The sequence below is a fragment of the Salvelinus sp. IW2-2015 genome, linkage group LG4q.1:29 (assembly GCF_002910315.2).
Source record: "Salvelinus sp. IW2-2015 linkage group LG4q.1:29, ASM291031v2, whole genome shotgun sequence".
Taxonomy (NCBI): domain Eukaryota; kingdom Metazoa; phylum Chordata; class Actinopteri; order Salmoniformes; family Salmonidae; genus Salvelinus; species Salvelinus sp. IW2-2015.
In genome coordinates this window covers 11439070-11456793 of record NC_036842.1, presented here as the reverse complement: position 1 = coordinate 11456793, position 17724 = coordinate 11439070, and the positions used below count along the sequence as shown (strand labels likewise).

Here is a 17724-nt window from a genome sequence, read left to right as displayed (position 1 = left end):
AACCTAGCTGGAATTCTTAACATATTATACTTTTTGGAATTCGTAACATATCATCGAAATGGGTGATGGACATCCACAAATTAATACCATATGAAACGTAACCTCATTATATTAAATGGAGTGTCTTAGATTTACATACAGAATAATACGAAATGCTCTGAGAACAGGTTCTTAATTCGCATGTCCAGGAACACAATACAACATGCAGCTGGTCTATTCCTAAAAACTGGGGAGATGGCTTGCACTCCTAGCAACCCCACTATCTACTCTGGTTCCCCAAATTCCCCCTCACTACCTGTCTTTCGCCAGCTGCCAGATCACACCCATTGTTCATTGCATTTTGTTTCACCAGAAGTACATTCATTTCCAATGGAACGCTGCGTTTGCCTTGCAGTATTGTGTTGCAGAGGCAGTTGCATTGCATGCTGTGTGGTGCATGTTTGATAAATCCAATGTATGCATCACACAGAACACACTGCAACTGCTTCTGCAACAAGGCAAACGCAGCATTTAATTGGAAATGAATGTACTTCTGGTGTACAAAAATGCAAGACACTGTAGGTGTGATCGGGGAATAAGTTTGATTCATCGAATGTACGCATCATACTGTATGCCCTTTGACGGCTTGACAGAAATGGTAGCAGAAGGTGAATGTTCAACTTTTGTTGCACACATATCCAGATGATATCCAGATAATGCTCTGTACCATTTTGCCCAAAAACACTGTCGGCGTTATCGAGGCATAACGGTAATGCAAGCTACAAGACCAACCTCGTCCGTCAAGGCACAGCTCTCCTGCGCTCTCAGCTCTGCTTTATATCAGTTGCTCAGTCCCGGGCAGAAGCAGGCACAGGTGCGAGCAATTAGTTCATGATTTAGTGACGTCCTCCCTTACAAGCTGTCTCACAGCTTCACCACAGTATCATCATTATGACCACTCAAACTAATGAGCACCAATTTACAATCAAACTTAATGTGAAAGTTACATAAAAAAGATCAGGACAACTCTTGGATACTTGGTCAAGTTGACAGATGCTCAGTTGAGTCAAATGTATTTTGAATAATGATAGTGCCATCACAGTACACCAGCAGTCAACTTGACCACCCACTTCCCTTCTGTCCAGACCACCCAAATAACCACCTTTATTAGATTAAGCCGTCACTGACAGGGACATTGACGTTTGGAAATTCAACCAATTATTCCCCTCCTCTCTTCTCTCTTTTTGTAGCCAACCCTCTGTGACTTCATTGTGTCTTGACCCACTCTTCCCCAATCCTTTCACTTCCCCGTTCCCTTTCTTTTTCGCCTTTTCCCCTTATTTTATTTACTTAACAAACATAAACACTCCCTTTTCCTTTGACTCTCATCCACCCGAGGAAAAGCCTGTTCATTCTGTTCATCAAGACACATCCAGACATAATTAAAATGAAACCACATTGAAATGAATACAACTGGATATTTTATGTTTTGTCGATAACAATACACTCTACTATTAAATTCTGTATGATATTCTGATCCAATGACCTTTGACCAAGGACCTTTGGTCGATTACTTTTTTGATCATTGACCTTTTACATTACCCTTTATGTAGTATGATTGCTAGTAGGCCTATAGATAATTTGTGAAACATATCTATAGGCTAGGCATAGGCAGGCAGTAATTGAATCGTCTATACGTTTTTCTTCCTTTAAAATTGTACAGATATTCTTAACAAGTGGGTACAAATGTAACCATCTTGCAAGTAAAATTGATCAATATGATTTTTACATTCTGGAACATTGTCGCGCTTACTGAAGTAATCGGGATTGCCCGCCTACCGTGGTATGGGCCAGTCAGATGAGATAGGGCGATGCGGAAGTCATAGTTCCGTTCACTTCAGTTCAGTCTGAAACTCGTGGTAGCGGCAGAACGGTCACACGCTTTCACACCTCAACACCTCGACCAAACCGGCTTTGCCTCATCCACGAAAAGGTGAGCACAACAGATACAGAGGGGGACAGACACATACATTGAATGGGAAAACTATTCGAAATAGATGGATAGGCAATTGTTAGGCTACTTTTATTTTTGTTTAAAGGTGATACGAGCTAGTGTGCGTAGTCACACCCACAAAACAATAGTGGTGGAGGATACTGTAGCCAAGTTTTTAATATATAGTCATAAAAAGGTTTGTTTGAAGTAATGTGTCGTTTTTATAGACAATTTTAAAGGTTGATATAACATGTTATAGTTATTGAGACACTGGTGGCACAAATACACTAACTGTCCTACAGAGAGAGAGGAAGAGAATTGAATGTGGATTTACTTGGTGTACTATTATGTATCTCATGTGCAGTAGCCAAGTACAGCAATGTAGCCTAATACTTGGCAAGGAAAGGGAACATGTTGAGATCTGTGTGAAAAATTGTGAAAGGTATTTATTTCCTTTGCGTTGTATCAGAATAGGGTGTGTAAGACAGGCATGCATTGACATGAAGTAAACGTTGTTCAATATTACACTGAGCAGAGTGTGCTTTGGGTACTACCAAGGCTCAGTTATAAAAACGTTGTCATGTGTCTCTAGTCCAGTTTGCGTGACTGCTCTGTTGACATGAACTATAATTACAGGAGCTATTTTTAAATGTCTAATCAGTGAAGGTCAGGAAACTTTTGAAGCAGTTTTTTTTTTTAACATCAGGTGACAGGTGTACAGACACATTTTGTAACGATCGACAGGTATGTMTTTTTGTCATGAGCATTTATAAACAGCTTTATGCTCGACAGAGGTTAAGCTGCTGTGGAGTTGGTTTAGAGGGAGTCTGTGTCTTGTACAGCTAACATTTGTTTTGGACAAACTAATGATCTACTTCTGTTCGCTAAGTGCTGACCGGCATTTCTGAGTTAATAGTGGCTTGTTTTTCATCACCCGAGGAAAACCTCATGTCCTAAAACCGTAGAAATTAGCACAGGAACTTCTGAAGTTATGATAACAGTTCAGTGTGGTGTACTTAGAAAAGAATCCATGCATCAGCTGTGCAAACTGAACTGCAGACCTTGACCTATACTCAGATATGCAGTGTGAAAGATTTGATCCTTGACCCACTATTGATTTGCACATTTGGAGAGGTTAGGAAGGAAGTCTGAGTTAAAGGTCAGTCCCCGTTGTTTTTGCTTCCTTAGTAAGTGGCATATAATTAGTATCCACCCGATTGGATGTACTCTGAAAACATGTTGAATACCAGATGGTTAGTGCCAGATTGTCCTCTTGGGGAACTCTAGGTTGGTGCTGTTGGGCTTGTAATTTCCCCTGAGCCCTGGACATAGTTAGCTCAGCTCAGCCCTGGGTCACACTGGAGAAGGGTGCCTATAATGAGTACATCAGTACGTGTGTGTCTGAGGTTGCAGAGGCGTGTGTCCTGTTGTTCTCCAGGTGTGTGACTCCCACCTCCCTCATCTCCTTCTGTCCCTCCACCTCTACCCTCTGCTCTCCCCTCCTGGCTGCCAGTGATTCACCACCACCTGTGTTAAAGAGTCTGCCACGCCTGCTCCAGGTGGGATCAGTCAGCCACATAACCAGTGGGCAAGAAGTCTGACTGAGGGAGGAGAGGGGAGGGGTGTAAGGTAGAGGTCAGGTGACATGCTGGAGCAGGTGGTGCTCTGGCCCTCAGGGTTCACCATTTACTACCCAGGCCACAGTGTGGAGGTGTGACTGACGGCATGACTTACAGCACTGAAATATCATGTTTTGGATGACAGGGCAGTATTACTCATGAACTACTCCCCAGCAGAACATTTGTTCTCTCCCTTTTCAACTGAAATGAGTGTCCCTGTCGGATACGGATACAATTTATTGGCAATGTCTGTTTTAGAAGCTGTTGTGAAACGTGGTGAATCATTGTGGTCCACATCATCCTCAACCTGTTATCTTCTGTGGTGTCTACTGATGTCCCAGGCAACTGTGCTAAACAAGTTAGCACCTGTGCACGTTCCAAAAGGAACCATGGAAGACAATACTTAGTCTGGAAGCAAAACAAATCCGACGTCGCACTGACTTTATCTACCATAGTGGGTAATCTCACCTGCATAATGGGGCTAATTGACTAACTGCTCTTGCAACAGTGTTATGGTCTATACACTCAATCAGTCTCATTGTGTTTTTGCGTCAACGTCAAGCTTGTGTGACGGGCAGAGGTCACGTGTACACATTAACCTGCAACATGGTTTAAAGTGCACTAGATGTACACATGGGCATGCATGGACCCATACTCACAAAGCCCTTAGTCCAACCATTTGACAGCACTTTTTCCCTTACAGAGGTGTGTGTGGTAGAGAGATGCCTGAGGTCTCTCTTAGCCAAAACTCTGACTGGCCATCTCCTTCAGAACCTCTTATTTATTCCTTCCTGGACATGAAAACTCTGAGTCTGGACTTCTGCTAGCTCACTCACTCACAATGATTTAGTTGTTCAATAATTATACTTTTGCTTATTTTCAATGGAAAGGGAATGTAAAAATAGGCCGTGTCAAAACCAATGAAATTCAACAGCGCATGAAATGCTCGACTGCACCATGCATGCCATAATGTGTCTGTGACTATTGGTATTGTTCGTTCAGGTAAAGCAACATGGAGGTGAGTTTGAGTCAGTAGGACACACTGTTAGTCCTGTCCCCCCCCCCCCTCAAAGTCCTACAGTATAGTACATTCTTGCCAGGTGGTTGACAAATGTGGCAGCACCAATCAGTCAAGCCCTCAGGGCTCCAGTGAAAGGCTCAGTCACTGAGTAGTGGTGTTGGGTTGAGTTCCAACTCGTCCCTGGCCTTCCAGGGTGTGTCTCTGGCTCTGCCTGTTTCTGCTGCTCTCTCCCCAACAGGCACAGTGGCACCAGCCCAAGCAGCAGCCTACAGTACTAAGCCCTATAGACAGATCAGTCTGAAGACATGACAGCATTTACACGGTTTTACACTGGGATTCACTAGTTGATGGATATTGCTGGTAATCACAGTACAATACCTTAATCACCTCAGTTTAGCTTAAAATTCAGAGACGAGCTAGTGGAGTGGGTACACTCTTAGGAAAAAAGGTGCTTTCTAGAATCTAAAAGGGTTCTTTGGCTGTCCCCATAAGAGAACCGTTTTTGGTTCCATGTAGAACCTTTTCCACAGAAGGTTCTACATGGAACCCAAAGGAGTTCGACCTGGAATCAAAAAGGGGAAGAACTGTTTTGGAACCCTTTTTTCTAAGAGTGTATGAAACCCTTTTTTCTTGTTTCTATTTAGAACACCTAATTGGCCTATCAGTTGAAATACGTTAAAGAGACCTGGCGCTGTCGATTTTTATAATGACGGGCATGAATTAAGCAATAAMTTCCTCTAGATTGTTTCTCTTTTTCTTTCATATCTCTTACTCAGTTTGTATGTTTATGGGTGGTCTGTCCTCACCGTCTGTGTCTGGCCCTCTAGTCCCTGGCCCTCTAGTCCCAGCTTACAACTGGCTCATTCTTCCCCCTCCTCTCCCCTGTAACTATTCCCCAGGTCGTTGCTGTAAATGAGAACGTGTTCTCAATTTACCTGGTAAAATAACGGTAAAATAAAAAATGTGTCACTTCCTGGGTGTTTAGTATTAGCTTGTTGTGTCAGTGAGGTGTGATGCTGCTGGCATGACTCCATATCTTTGTCCTGATCACTTACACAAAGGACAGTTTTGATACAGGATATGGAAAGATTTCCCACAGAGAAATCTGAGATGTGATGTAAAAGTCATTATTATTGCGCGGAAAGATAATAAGCAGTATTTCTTTTTAAAGTAGATTGGGCCTAAACATAGTGGTGAAAGTGTTAGATAATATCTTATCGAGAGCCAATAGTCTTCCCCTCCACCCCCTGCCCTGGCCCATGTCAAAATAGGACAGTGTTAACAACTCAGTAGTGTGTTCAGTGAAGGGAAACTTTCTCAGTTCAAAGTGTAGTTTAAATTGACAACAAACACAGCTGGAGCCTCTTTTGCTTTCACGTGGGTATAGATTTTTGGCCTACCTCACAGTCCCCGCTGGTCTCGTGCCCTATGACCTACGTACCTCTCCTCTCCTGCCAGTGGCCTGCTCCTGGAGAGGGCTGGATCAGAGAAGTAATAATTAGCTCTCTCAGTTCTACTGTCTGGAACATTGAGTGCTGTGCTATAATCCAGTCCACCTGGGCCTGTTCCACACTAACAGTCTATTGAAGACAAGAGGGTAGAGCCTGACCGAGATGTTTTTTKGGGTCTGATTCAGATTTTTTTGGGGGGGGAAGCGAAACCTACCGATACCGATTTATACCTGCCGATATACTGTTTTACAGTGGGTAAATTACAGTGTCATTTCCCCACACTGAATTCTCCTAAATTGCCATCCAAAAGAGCAGTTGTCTAATAAATATGCTTCAATGTTGATTTCATATATTGTGACAATAATGACATCATCAGAAGTGTTCAGATAACCAATAAATAGGCTGGGAAAAAAGGTTATTGGTCGATTTACCAATATAGAGTTAAAAGGATAATATCAGCGAACTAATATTTAGTTTGGGCTCTACAAGAGMGAGAAGTTAGTTATTTAGCCATCTATCTAGCAAGGTTTTGAGATGACATTGGTAGAATGACAAACAGTGGAAATTCATTCGATGTAAGCTAGAATTGATCATGGCTAGTTTTGGGGTTCCTCAGTAAGCTGCTAGTCTGTAATCTATTGTTGAGGAGGAATGTTTGTTTGGGTTATGCTGGATCAACATAGCACTCCACTCCACTTAACAGCAGTAGCCTTCCCAACTCACACTCTTAAAATACTGCACACTACACTCTGTGTAAGCTGATGTACACGGTGGCACAAACACACAAAGCATAAATAGGCACAGCACTGTCATGGGACTGTCCGTTTTCACCCGCTAATGATATTTCAGTTGTGGATTGATTGTTCTTTGTGACCTCAGTAGGGAAGACACTTTTGTGAAATAAATTAAATGAGAGCTGATTAAATTTATCGTTGCTTTGAAGGTTTTGTTGACACGTAAATGTTTTTCTGGGTCTGTTTTGTTATTATACTGAACAAAAATATAAATGAAACATGCGAGTTACAGTTCATGTAAGGAAATCAGTTAATTTAAATAAATTCATTAGGCCMTAATCTATGGATTTCACATGACTGGGCAGGGGCACAGCCATGGGTGGGCCTGGGAGGGCATAGGCCCACCCACTTGGGAGCCAGGTCCAGCCAATCAGAATGAGTTGTTCCCCACAAAAAGGCTTTATTACAGACAGAAATACTCCTAATTTTCATCAGTTGTCCGGGTGACGTCCCCGCAGTAAAGAAGCCGGATGTGGAAGTCCTGGGCTGGCGTGGTTACACGTGGTCTGCGATTGTGAGGCTGGTTGGACGTACTGACAAATTCTCTAAACCGACGTTGGAGGCAGTTTATGGTAGAGAAATGAACATTCAATTCTCTGGCAACAGCTCCGATGGACATTCCTGCAGTCAGCAGGTCAATTGCACACTCCTTCAAAACTTGAGACATCTGTGGTATTGTGCTGTGACACAACTTCACATTTTAGAGTGTCCCTTTATTGTCCCCAGCACAAAGTGCACCTGTGTAATGATCATTCTGTTTAATCAGCTTCTTGATATGCCACACCTGTCAGGTGGATGGATTATCTTGGCAAAAGAGAACTGCTCACTAACAGGGATGTAAAGACAACATTTGAGAGAAATAAGCTTTTTGTGCGTATGGAAAATGTCCGGGAACTTTTATGTCAGCTCATGAAACATGGGACCAGCACTTTACATGTTGCGTTTTATATTTTTGTTCAGTATATATCATGGACATTTCTATGTGACATTTTCTGCAGTCAGACATACCCACACATACAGTATAGGATATGTTTTTGATGTTACAGTATAAATCAGGGATGTCTAACATATGGCCCTTGGGTTGGATCAGGCCCACGGGTGGTTTGAGTAAAAATAACATTTTCTTTTTTTAAACTTTGGGGGGGAAATATTTTTTTTTGTGGGGGAGATGAACTGAATATACTTTAAGATTACTCAAATCAAATTACATTACCGTGTAGTTTACCAATAAAATGGTCTGACGGTGATGTGGACATACTCGGTATACATATTCCAAAAGAAAGAAATGATCTCACTCCAATAAATTTGAAGAAAAAGTTTGCAAAAATAGATAAGATCTTGCAACCATGGAAAAGTCTACCTGTCTATTTGTGGAAAAATCGCCCTGATTAACTCTTTAGTCATATCACAGTTTACCTATTTGCTTATGGTCTTGCCTACACCTAGTGACCTGTTAAAAAAAAWATATATATATATTATACGAGCAAAACATATATAATTTTATTTGGAATGGCAACCCAGACAAAATTTAAAAGGGCCTATTTATATAATGAATATGAATTGAGGGCAGAAATGATTAAATATTAAAGCATTAGACCCCTCACTATAGGCGTCAGTCATGCAAAAGTTATACTTAAATCCGAACTTGTTTTCTAGCAAATTAGTAAGAATGTCTCACCCCATGTTCAAGAATGGCCTTTTCTCCTTTATTCAGATTACAACCTCTCACTTTTGGTTATTTGAAAACGGAATCATCTAAAATGAATCATCTAAAACAGGCCATAGGAAGTTGGTTGCAATTTCAGTTTAATCCACCAGAAAAATACAGAACAAATAATACAACAGATATTGTTTTTAAACTCAAATATACTAATTAATAAAAATAAACTTTTTTTTCAATACAATAAAAAGGTATAACTGGTGGAGTTGTCACACATTTAACAAAAATATATAGGAATGTCTGCTATAACCAAAAAACCAACTAATTGCACCATTACCACAAAATGGAAGTGGAAGGGGAAAGAAAATTGTGAAATATAAAGTTTAATTTAAGGACCAAAAAATGTACAGCTGTGTCATCTTTTATTTTATTTTGACCTTTATTTAGCTAGGTAAGTCAGTTAAGAACAAATTCTTATTTGCCTAGGAACAGTGAACTGCCTTGTTCACAGGCAGAACCACAGATTTTTACCTTGTCAGCTCGGGGATTCGATCTTGCAACCTTTCGGTTACTAGTCCAACGCTCTAACCACTAGGCCATATGGGGCAGCAGGTAGCCTGGCGGGTAGGAGTGTTGGGCCACTAACCGAAAGGTTGCTAGATCAAATCCCCGGGCTGACAAGGTAAAAATCTTCCCCTGAGCAAGGCAGTTAACCAACTGTTCCCTGGGCGCCAAAGACTTGGATGTCGATTAAAGCAGCCCTCCGCACCTCTCTGATTCAGAGGGGTTGGGTTAAATGCGGAAGACACTTTTCAGTTGAATGCATTCAGTTCTACAACTGACTAGGTATCCCCCTTTCCTCATATAAATGGCAAAATAGATAGAGACTTAAAATCATAGTCAACCGATCAATAATATAATAATACTTATAGCAAAAATGTTTCTTTTAAATTTACAATCTGTAGGAACTATGAGAATAGAAAGGTTCAGAACTTGTGAAACAGCACAAATATATGGCAAGTAGAAATCTAATATGGATGGTGTTAAGAGATAGATGGGAGGGGTTGAATGGAACTGAAGGGTGGGACTAATAACAACAACCCATGTAAAATATACTGTGTCTGTAAAATGTATATAGGTTCAGAATTATTGTTTTTTTCCCCCTCAATCTRCACACAATACCCCATAATGATAAAGCAAAAACAGGTTTTTAGAAATTGTTGCACATTTATTGAAAAATAAAAAACCTAAATATCACATTTACGTAAGTATTCAGACCCTTTACTCAGTACTTTGTTGAAGCACCTTTTGGCAACGATTACAGCCTCAAATCTTCTTGGGTATGACGCTACAAGCTTGGCACACCTGCATTTGGGGAGTTTCTCCCATTCTTCTCTGAAGATCCTCTCAAGCTTTGTGCAGCAACGCTCCCCATCCAAACTGACATCTATTTTTAGGTCTCTCCAGAGATGTTTGATCGGGTTCAAGTCCGGGCTCTGGCTGGGCCACACAAGGACATTCAGAGACTTGTCCCAAAGCCAATCCTGCGTTGTCTTGGCTGTGTGCTTAGTGTCGTTGTCTTGTTGGAAGGTGAACCTTCACCCCAATCTGAGGTCCTGAGCGCTCTGGAGCAGGTTTTCATCAAGGATCTCTCTATACTTTGCTCTGTTTCTTTGCTTCAATCCTGACTAGTCTCCCTGTCTATGCCGCTGAAAAACATCCCGACAGCATGATGCTGCCACCACCATGCTTCACCGTAGGGATGGTGCCAGGTTTCCTCCAGACGTGACACTTGGCATTCAGGCCAAAGAGTTCAATGTAGGTTTCATCAGACCAGAGAATCTTGTTTTTCATGGTCTGAGTCTTTTAGGTGCCTTTTGGCAAACTTCAAGCAGGCTGTTGTGCTTTTTACTGAGGAGTGGCTTCCGTCTGGCCATTCTACCATAAAGGCATGATTGGTGGAGTGCTGCAGAGATGGTTCTCCCATCTCCACAGAGGAACTCCAGAGTGACCATCGGGTTCTTGGTTACCTCTCTGACCAAGGTCCTTCCCCCCCATTTTTAAGAATGATGGAGGCCACTGTGTTCTTCGGGACCTTCGATGCTGCAGACATTTTTTGGTACTCTTCCCCAGATCTGTGTCTCGGAGCTCTACCGACAATTCCCTTAACCTAATGGTTTGGTTTTTGCTCTGACATGCACTGTCAACTGTGGGACCTTATCTAGACAAGTGTGTGCCTTTCCAAATGTCCAGTCAATTGAATTTACCAGAGGTGAACTCCAATCAAGTTGAAGAAACATCTCAAGGATGATCAATGGAAACAGGATGCACCTGAGCTCAATTTCGAGTCTCATAGCAAAGGGTATGAATACTTATGTAAATAAGATTTTTCCGTTTTTTAGGCTAATGAATTAGCAAAGATGTCTAAACCTGTTTTCGCTTTGTCATTGTGTGTAGATTGCTGAGGATTTTTTWAAATGTAATTTATTTTAGAATAAGGCTGTAACAAAATGTGGGRAAAGTCAAAGGGTCTGACTACTTAACCAAAGGCACTGTAACTATTGTAAAATAGATTGTGTACGTAAAATGTATATAGTTTGTGTAAGCTGGAAGTAGAAGCCTAAGTGTTCATTAGTTTACTCCAATTATGGGAGGGGTGGTAGGGTTAGTGGAAATTAATAAAGGAAAATATATATTTTTAAAGTGTGTGCGTACACAAATATATGGGGGATTGGAAATGATGCAGACTATATTGATGGTTGTTCCAGTCTGCAGTATTGAAGTTGGTCTGCCCCACCAACAAAACAAAATCTAAACTGTGTAGAAATGATAATGGACCTACATTCATACAGTCTTGACGGTGTCCAGCTCCATAATATTTTTGTTGCAAACTGACGGCAAGGAAATATAAAATAAATTCTGTGCTGCCCTCCAGACCTCGTTGAAGACCGAATGCAGCCCCTGGTGCAACATTTGTTTGACACCCCTGGTATAAAAAGTGCTGATCCGCCTTTTCTCTAACATAAATAAAACTTGAATGTGTCTGTCTCTCATGGAGAAAATATTCTTCACTTCTCTGAATAGCGGTGTTGATTCTGGTTAAGCTGCTGCATCAAAAGACTCAAGACCCAAGTCCAAACGTTTATATCCACTGTCTCTGCAGATGGTTCAAAAGAAGAGGGTTAAAATGTCAACCCCCTGTGTAGATCAGATTTATATCACCATGTGTTATCGTTAAATAAAAATGTAACTGACTAATAACAATACTGTAATAAAATAAGCCCTAACTTGTAGCCCATCTGGCTTCCATGGAAACGGCTGAGTCAAGCATTATGGGACACTGCAGGTATTTGGAGCTTGGCAGTCTTTTGTCTTATAGTACTCCTTTTTGGTGACCCACTGAGAACAGCTGAGACTCGTGGGTTTGCTGACATTTTATGTTTTTCATTCAATATTAAAAGATGCGTCCAGATTTCTCTCGAGGTTTATGTCAAATGTAATTGATTTGCTTATTTTTACATGTTATAAAAGTACATACTCATAGTTATGCTGCTTTAAAAGTTGCTACACTTTTTTTGATTTTGAGATTTTCACACTAGGGAGAGGGCCCTTCTTTGTTTATGCCCATTCAGCATCGTTCACACSCTCTCAAGCTATAGCCCCAACCCATCCATGTGAGTAAGCATGGCATTGTCCTCCAGAAAGCAGTCTCCACTTAAACCCAGCTAAATACAGGGCAGCAATGTTTTTGAGTTGCCGCAACAATTTTTCAGTTGTGCATAGCAAAACTGTATCTTTCCTAATATCCGGGGTAGCAAAGATCTACTGTATATACTGAATATGGAAAATGTCATTCTGTTATTATAGAAGCCTGTGACATGACATACCAAACAGGACTCATCTCTCATCATATCCAACCAACCCATTATCTCAGCCAATCATGACTAGCCAGGAAGAATTCTGTCTTTCTCCCTGTACAGCTCAGTGCTTTCTCCATTGGCTAAACTCCAAATAAAAATGTGTGTTGATAATTACAGATCCCATACATGTTTAATTAAGGCACATGAAAGTGCACATGTTCAAGAAGGCATTGAAAAAAATAAAAAGAATAATAATACAAATTAAAAAATATATATTTAAACGGCCCTACTGTGAAGTAGGAGCCAGCCTCAAACGCCTCAGATCCTGTAAACAGTCACACATTGCAGATGGGAAAACTTTTGGAGTGCTGTGTCTTCTGTATAACCCATAAAGGTCCCGATTTTATTCATGTTTTAGCAGCTTTGCTTTTGTTTGCAGGAGAATCATGAGCAGCAACTACAGTGTCTCCCTGGTTGGCCCCGCCCCCTGGGGCTTCAGACTGCAGGGAGGAAAGGACTTCTGTCTGCCCCTCACTATCTCACGGGTGAGTTTCTCTCTCATATGTTTTATTTATATTTTGTTGGGGGGGGGGGGTGTGACAGAACCTGTGTGTGTGTATATCCGTTCAAAAGTTTGAAGTCACTTAGAAATTTCCTTGTTTTTGAAAGAAAAGCAAAAAAAAATGTGTCCATTTTTAAATTGATCAGAAATACAGTGTAGACATTGTTAATGTTGTAAATTACTATTGTAACTGGAATTGGCTGATTTAAAAATAAAAAAATGAATATCTACGTAGGCGTACAGAGGCCCGTTATCAGCAACCATCACTCCTGTGTTCCAATGCTACAGTGGGTTAGCTAATCCAAGTTTATCATTTAAAACGCTAATTAATGATTACAAAACCCTTTTGCAATTATGTTAGCAGCGCTGAAAACTATTCTGATTTTTAAAGAAGCAATAAAACTGGGCATCTTTAGACTAGTTGAGTATCTGGAGCATCAGCATTTGTGGGTTCAATTACAGGCTCAAAAGGACCAGAAACAAAGAACTTTCTTCTGAAACTCGTCAGTCTATTTTTGTTCTGAGAAATGAAGGCTATTCCATGCGAGAAATTGCCAAGAAACTGAAGATCTCGTACAATGCTGTGTACTACCCCCTTCACAGAACAGCGCAAACTGGCTCTAACCAGAATAGAAAGAGGAGTGGGAGGCTCCGGTGCACAACTGAGCAAGAGGGCAAGTACATTATAGTTTCTAGTTTGAGAAACGGACGCCTCACAAGTCTTCAACTTCCAGCTTTATTAAATAGTAACTGCAAAACACCAGTCTCAACGTCAGCAGTGAAGAGGCGACTCCAGGATGCCCCCCNCAAATAAAACACATCACACACACTCGGGGCTCTAACGTGCGAGAACATATTTTACTGTGCGACCAGGAGTTTTTATTTTGGAAGCACTGTGTGATAAGGTTGCACTGTACTGTTGTTTCAGAGTGACCAAGAGAAACAAGTGAGTACAGATCCGTTAGCATTATGGTTGAACCATTACTACAGTAAATGGCTTACTTCTAGTCCAACCAGGTCAAAAGATCTAACCCATATTACCAGCACATCATTTTTATCTGCCGCGACTGCATTTTACATTCATAAAGCAATGTCGTGGACCGTTCTAAAACTACTCACGCGTCGATGTCGTTAATCATTTGTTTACACTTTGTTCAGTCATGTTACCTCATTGGCTAGCTAGCTAACAACCTGGGAACTTTAGCAGTGTATCCAAACATTTGGGGACACAGAAAGAAAGGAAAAGGGATAGCTTCTTCAGAAGATCAATGATTACATAAATAAATGATTGACTGATCTCTTGCTCATCACAAACCTGACATTTTTTAAGAGACAGTGTACACTTTATGTAATGCTTCTCAATTGGAAAATAGTGTTTTTATGTAATGTAGAAACCTAATGTTCCACAAATGTCATTTCAATGAAAGGTATTCATATCAGCGTTAGCTTTTATAATAAAGTAATGCATTAAGTGTTACATTAGTTTTTAGGGCACATAATTCATATAGGCTGTGAAAATCTTATTTCCTGGTGCTCCTAACTTTTTTTTAAAGTTGGGAGCACCAGCACTACCAATTTCTTTTTTTAAATTTAGTGCCCTGCACAAGCTCACACTCAGACAAGTGTCCTCTCAGCCACGACACTCACCTCACAGGAATGGCATTAATGCTCACTATGCCATCTGGCTCCAGAGTGATGAAAGAGCCTGTGTCATAGATCCAGTATGTGCCACTCACTGCTGCTTTCAACCACACAACCTCTCTTCTGACAGCTTTAACTGCAAAGACCCCTCTGACATTTTAATGGCCTCTGTAAATCTCCCACTGTCTATCTTTGTGCCTCATGCCATTTTTATCTGACATATCCAAATAGCAACCACCGTATTCACATATTTCCAGAACTTTCCACAATTTCTGTGAAAAGTATAGACTTTGCTCTACCAATCTGCGTGCCATTTGATATTCTGTCAGTCAGTCTGAAATAGTGCTGGCTCTTAACTCTGTGTCTCTAGCTCTGGCTTTGTACACAGTGKGGCCGTCTTCCTTGTCACAGGGCAATAGATGAATCTGTCTACGAATGCCAGAGACTCCTCTCAGTTCTCTGGAACCCTGCGGAGAAGCAGTGGTTGTGTAATATCTGTCTGGGGCACCGTAGGTTAGGCTGACGTCTGGCACTGGCTGGGTTCTGCTGGGTCTGGCCTGGTCTGGGGCTCGGCTGAGGGGCCTGGGCTGGGATAGGAGAGGATCAGTACGGTGGCAGGTAGTTTTTCATATCGTCATACTGTCCTTTTCTCATCACGGTATTTATTACTGTCTTCATACACCAGGGGGCGCTAAAAACAAAAGCCCATTGGTGTCTATTACCAGAATGCTAACAAAAGTAGCACAAASTAATAGCRAATTTCTATAGAGGCTGCTAGATAAACATGCTAATGAGTTCAAACGAAAATAAACAAATGGCGAAGATGGTAAACCCAGCTCATAAAGTTATACAAGTATAGGTAGTAGCTACCTAATGTAATTTTGAGTTGACATTTACAAGCAAATGTGAAAGAAACATTGTGCAAAATAATAGAGTTCTGACTCATGCTTATTTGAAGGAAGAACAGTACTAGCTATGGAGCAGCATATGTCCACTCTGTGTGCAGCTGTACAAATAACCCTTCCAAAGAGCTTTGACTTCTCAAACGCGGCTCCCGAGTGGTGCAGCGTTCCAAGGCACTGCATCTCAGTACAAGAGGCGTCACTACAGTTCCTGGTTCGATTGGTTCGGGTTTGACCAGGGGTAGACTGTCTTTGTAAATATTAATTTGTTCTTAACTGACTTGCCTAGTTAAATAAAGGTTAAAGAAAAATAACTTAAAGGAAGAAACTATATAAACTATATGATGCCCAGTCTCCTTSTTAATTCAACCACTTACTTAGCCAACTAGCAAGTTAAATCAAATACACCAGCTCCTGCTTTCTTCCGTGCTATTTACCAACACATGATAACTCAACTGTTCTGGGGAACTACTGTAAGATTCATAATGTGACGGGTGAAATGAAAAACGCAATCCGCTTTATCTCCTAATGTATTGCACAAGTTGAATGCAGGTATTAAAAAGTACCTACAAATATTTATTGAAAAACTTCAAAGAAATCGTTTTGACGGTATTGAAAAACCATCCCGTGGCTTTTTCCAAATACCCCCTTATATGGTATATACGGTATACCGCCCAAGCCTAGTGGCAGGCCTGCTGTGTGAAGAATGGCCCTGAATCACCACAGGTACACACTGTTTGTGTTGCTGCTGTGAAAAGGAGGAGGATGGGACTCTCACTAACACTGATTATCACTTGATAGTGACTATGCTTGGCTAATAGACAAGCCAATCTCATCAGTGTAGGACTCCAGTTATCCATTTATACTGCTATTAAATTGGTGAATGTCTGTTGAAGTGCCTTTGTCAATAGCAAAGCAGTATTTTGCTCTTGTACAGTATTTGCTCAGTCCCTCCGCCTTGTTACCAGTTCTGATGATCGAGACAGTTTTCTGTAGCTCCATGTTTGTTTAGGAGATCTGCACTTCCCTGTTTTTAAAAGTGAAATTGGTAAGTGATGCTGGGGCCAGTTTTCTTATTTTCTCAGTGGAAGGAATCCTAGTATAGATGTAAAACTAAATGTGGTTCTAGCCATGTTTATCAGTTCATGAAATGTAACGTTACAGACCTATCTGGACATGCAACTGCTAAAACAACCTTTGAACAACTTTAGAAATGCAATATTCTGTTTTCAGAAAGTTGAATTTGGTATATAAGGACGAATCACAAATCCCCATAATATCCCTGTATTTACAGTAAGACTCAGCAGTAAAGGGATGATATCTGAGCCACAAATTTAGATTTGTTTATGGAATTTTCAGTGCTTGAGCGCTTTAAATATTTATTCCAGCACACATTTGAATAAATCAAGTGGGAAGAAATCCTCTGAGAAGGTGTCTGGCCAAGTTACATATGACCTCAAAGATTGATACACACTCAAATCTAAAATGTCAGCTTTGAGCTTGGTGGTTTGGCAGCATTGGGTTAATCTCACTTTGGGAATTGTCCAAGTGTCTTAGGATACTGCTTTGTGCAAACCAAAGTCTGAACCGAGCGTCTGAATATGAAAACGGATAAATCATCCACTTCACAGACAATTCCAAAAATGTACATCAAATTAAGTTATATGCCCCGTAGCGAATGTATGGCTGGGTCTGTTGGGCATGCATTTCTCAGACAGAATTTATATACTGATATAGATTTCCGAAAGCTGGAATCCATAGCAGGATATTACAAAAAACAAAGACGTTACTTCAAACAAGAACAGTTTTTTTCCCCCCCTTGGACATCAATACACCAGCAGAGCATGTACTACACATTTCCTTTATTACGTTGCGGGATGCTAATCTCCTCTGTAAAAAAAACAAAGATAACAAATGCAACTGGTGGATCTGTTTCCCCTTTTGTGGATGTCTGCTTTAAAGGTAATGCCAATCCATAAAGAAATTGAACCACAGTAAATTATTTCATTACTCTGAGAAGCACATTGTGTGAGATTCATTTTGTTTTGAGAGAAATACAGACAGTACTGTATGTTTACATCTTGAGGCATTTTGCATTATGGTATACATACAGTGCTGTGGGAATAGACAGATCCATTGTAGAGAATTGAAGAGGCTATAATCACAGGGGGGGGGGGGTGGCCTGGCCTGGCCACCCATACAGATATATACACTGTATTTCTCAGTGTCTGTAAAAGGCTTT

At 40.9% G+C, this 17724-nt stretch overlaps 1 protein-coding gene across 3 annotated transcripts in view; it reads left to right on the top strand.

Moving 5' to 3' along the window:
• Nucleotides 1–1850: 1850 nt before the first annotated feature.
• Nucleotides 1851–17724, top strand: part of pdlim5b (PDZ and LIM domain 5b) — a 71911-nt gene continuing 56037 nt past the window's right edge. For 2 of the 3 annotated variants that reach the window (XM_023983707.2, XM_023983706.2), the window contains exons 1-2: nucleotides 1856–1972; nucleotides 12817–12922. In XM_023983707.2, the coding sequence (XP_023839475.1) occupies nucleotides 12824–12922 (99 nt within the window). In that variant the 5' untranslated portion in view covers nucleotides 1856–1972; nucleotides 12817–12823. Of the gene's footprint in view, nucleotides 1973–12816; nucleotides 12923–17724 lie in introns of all 3 variants that reach the window. The other variant, XM_023983703.2, reaches the window with a different exon arrangement.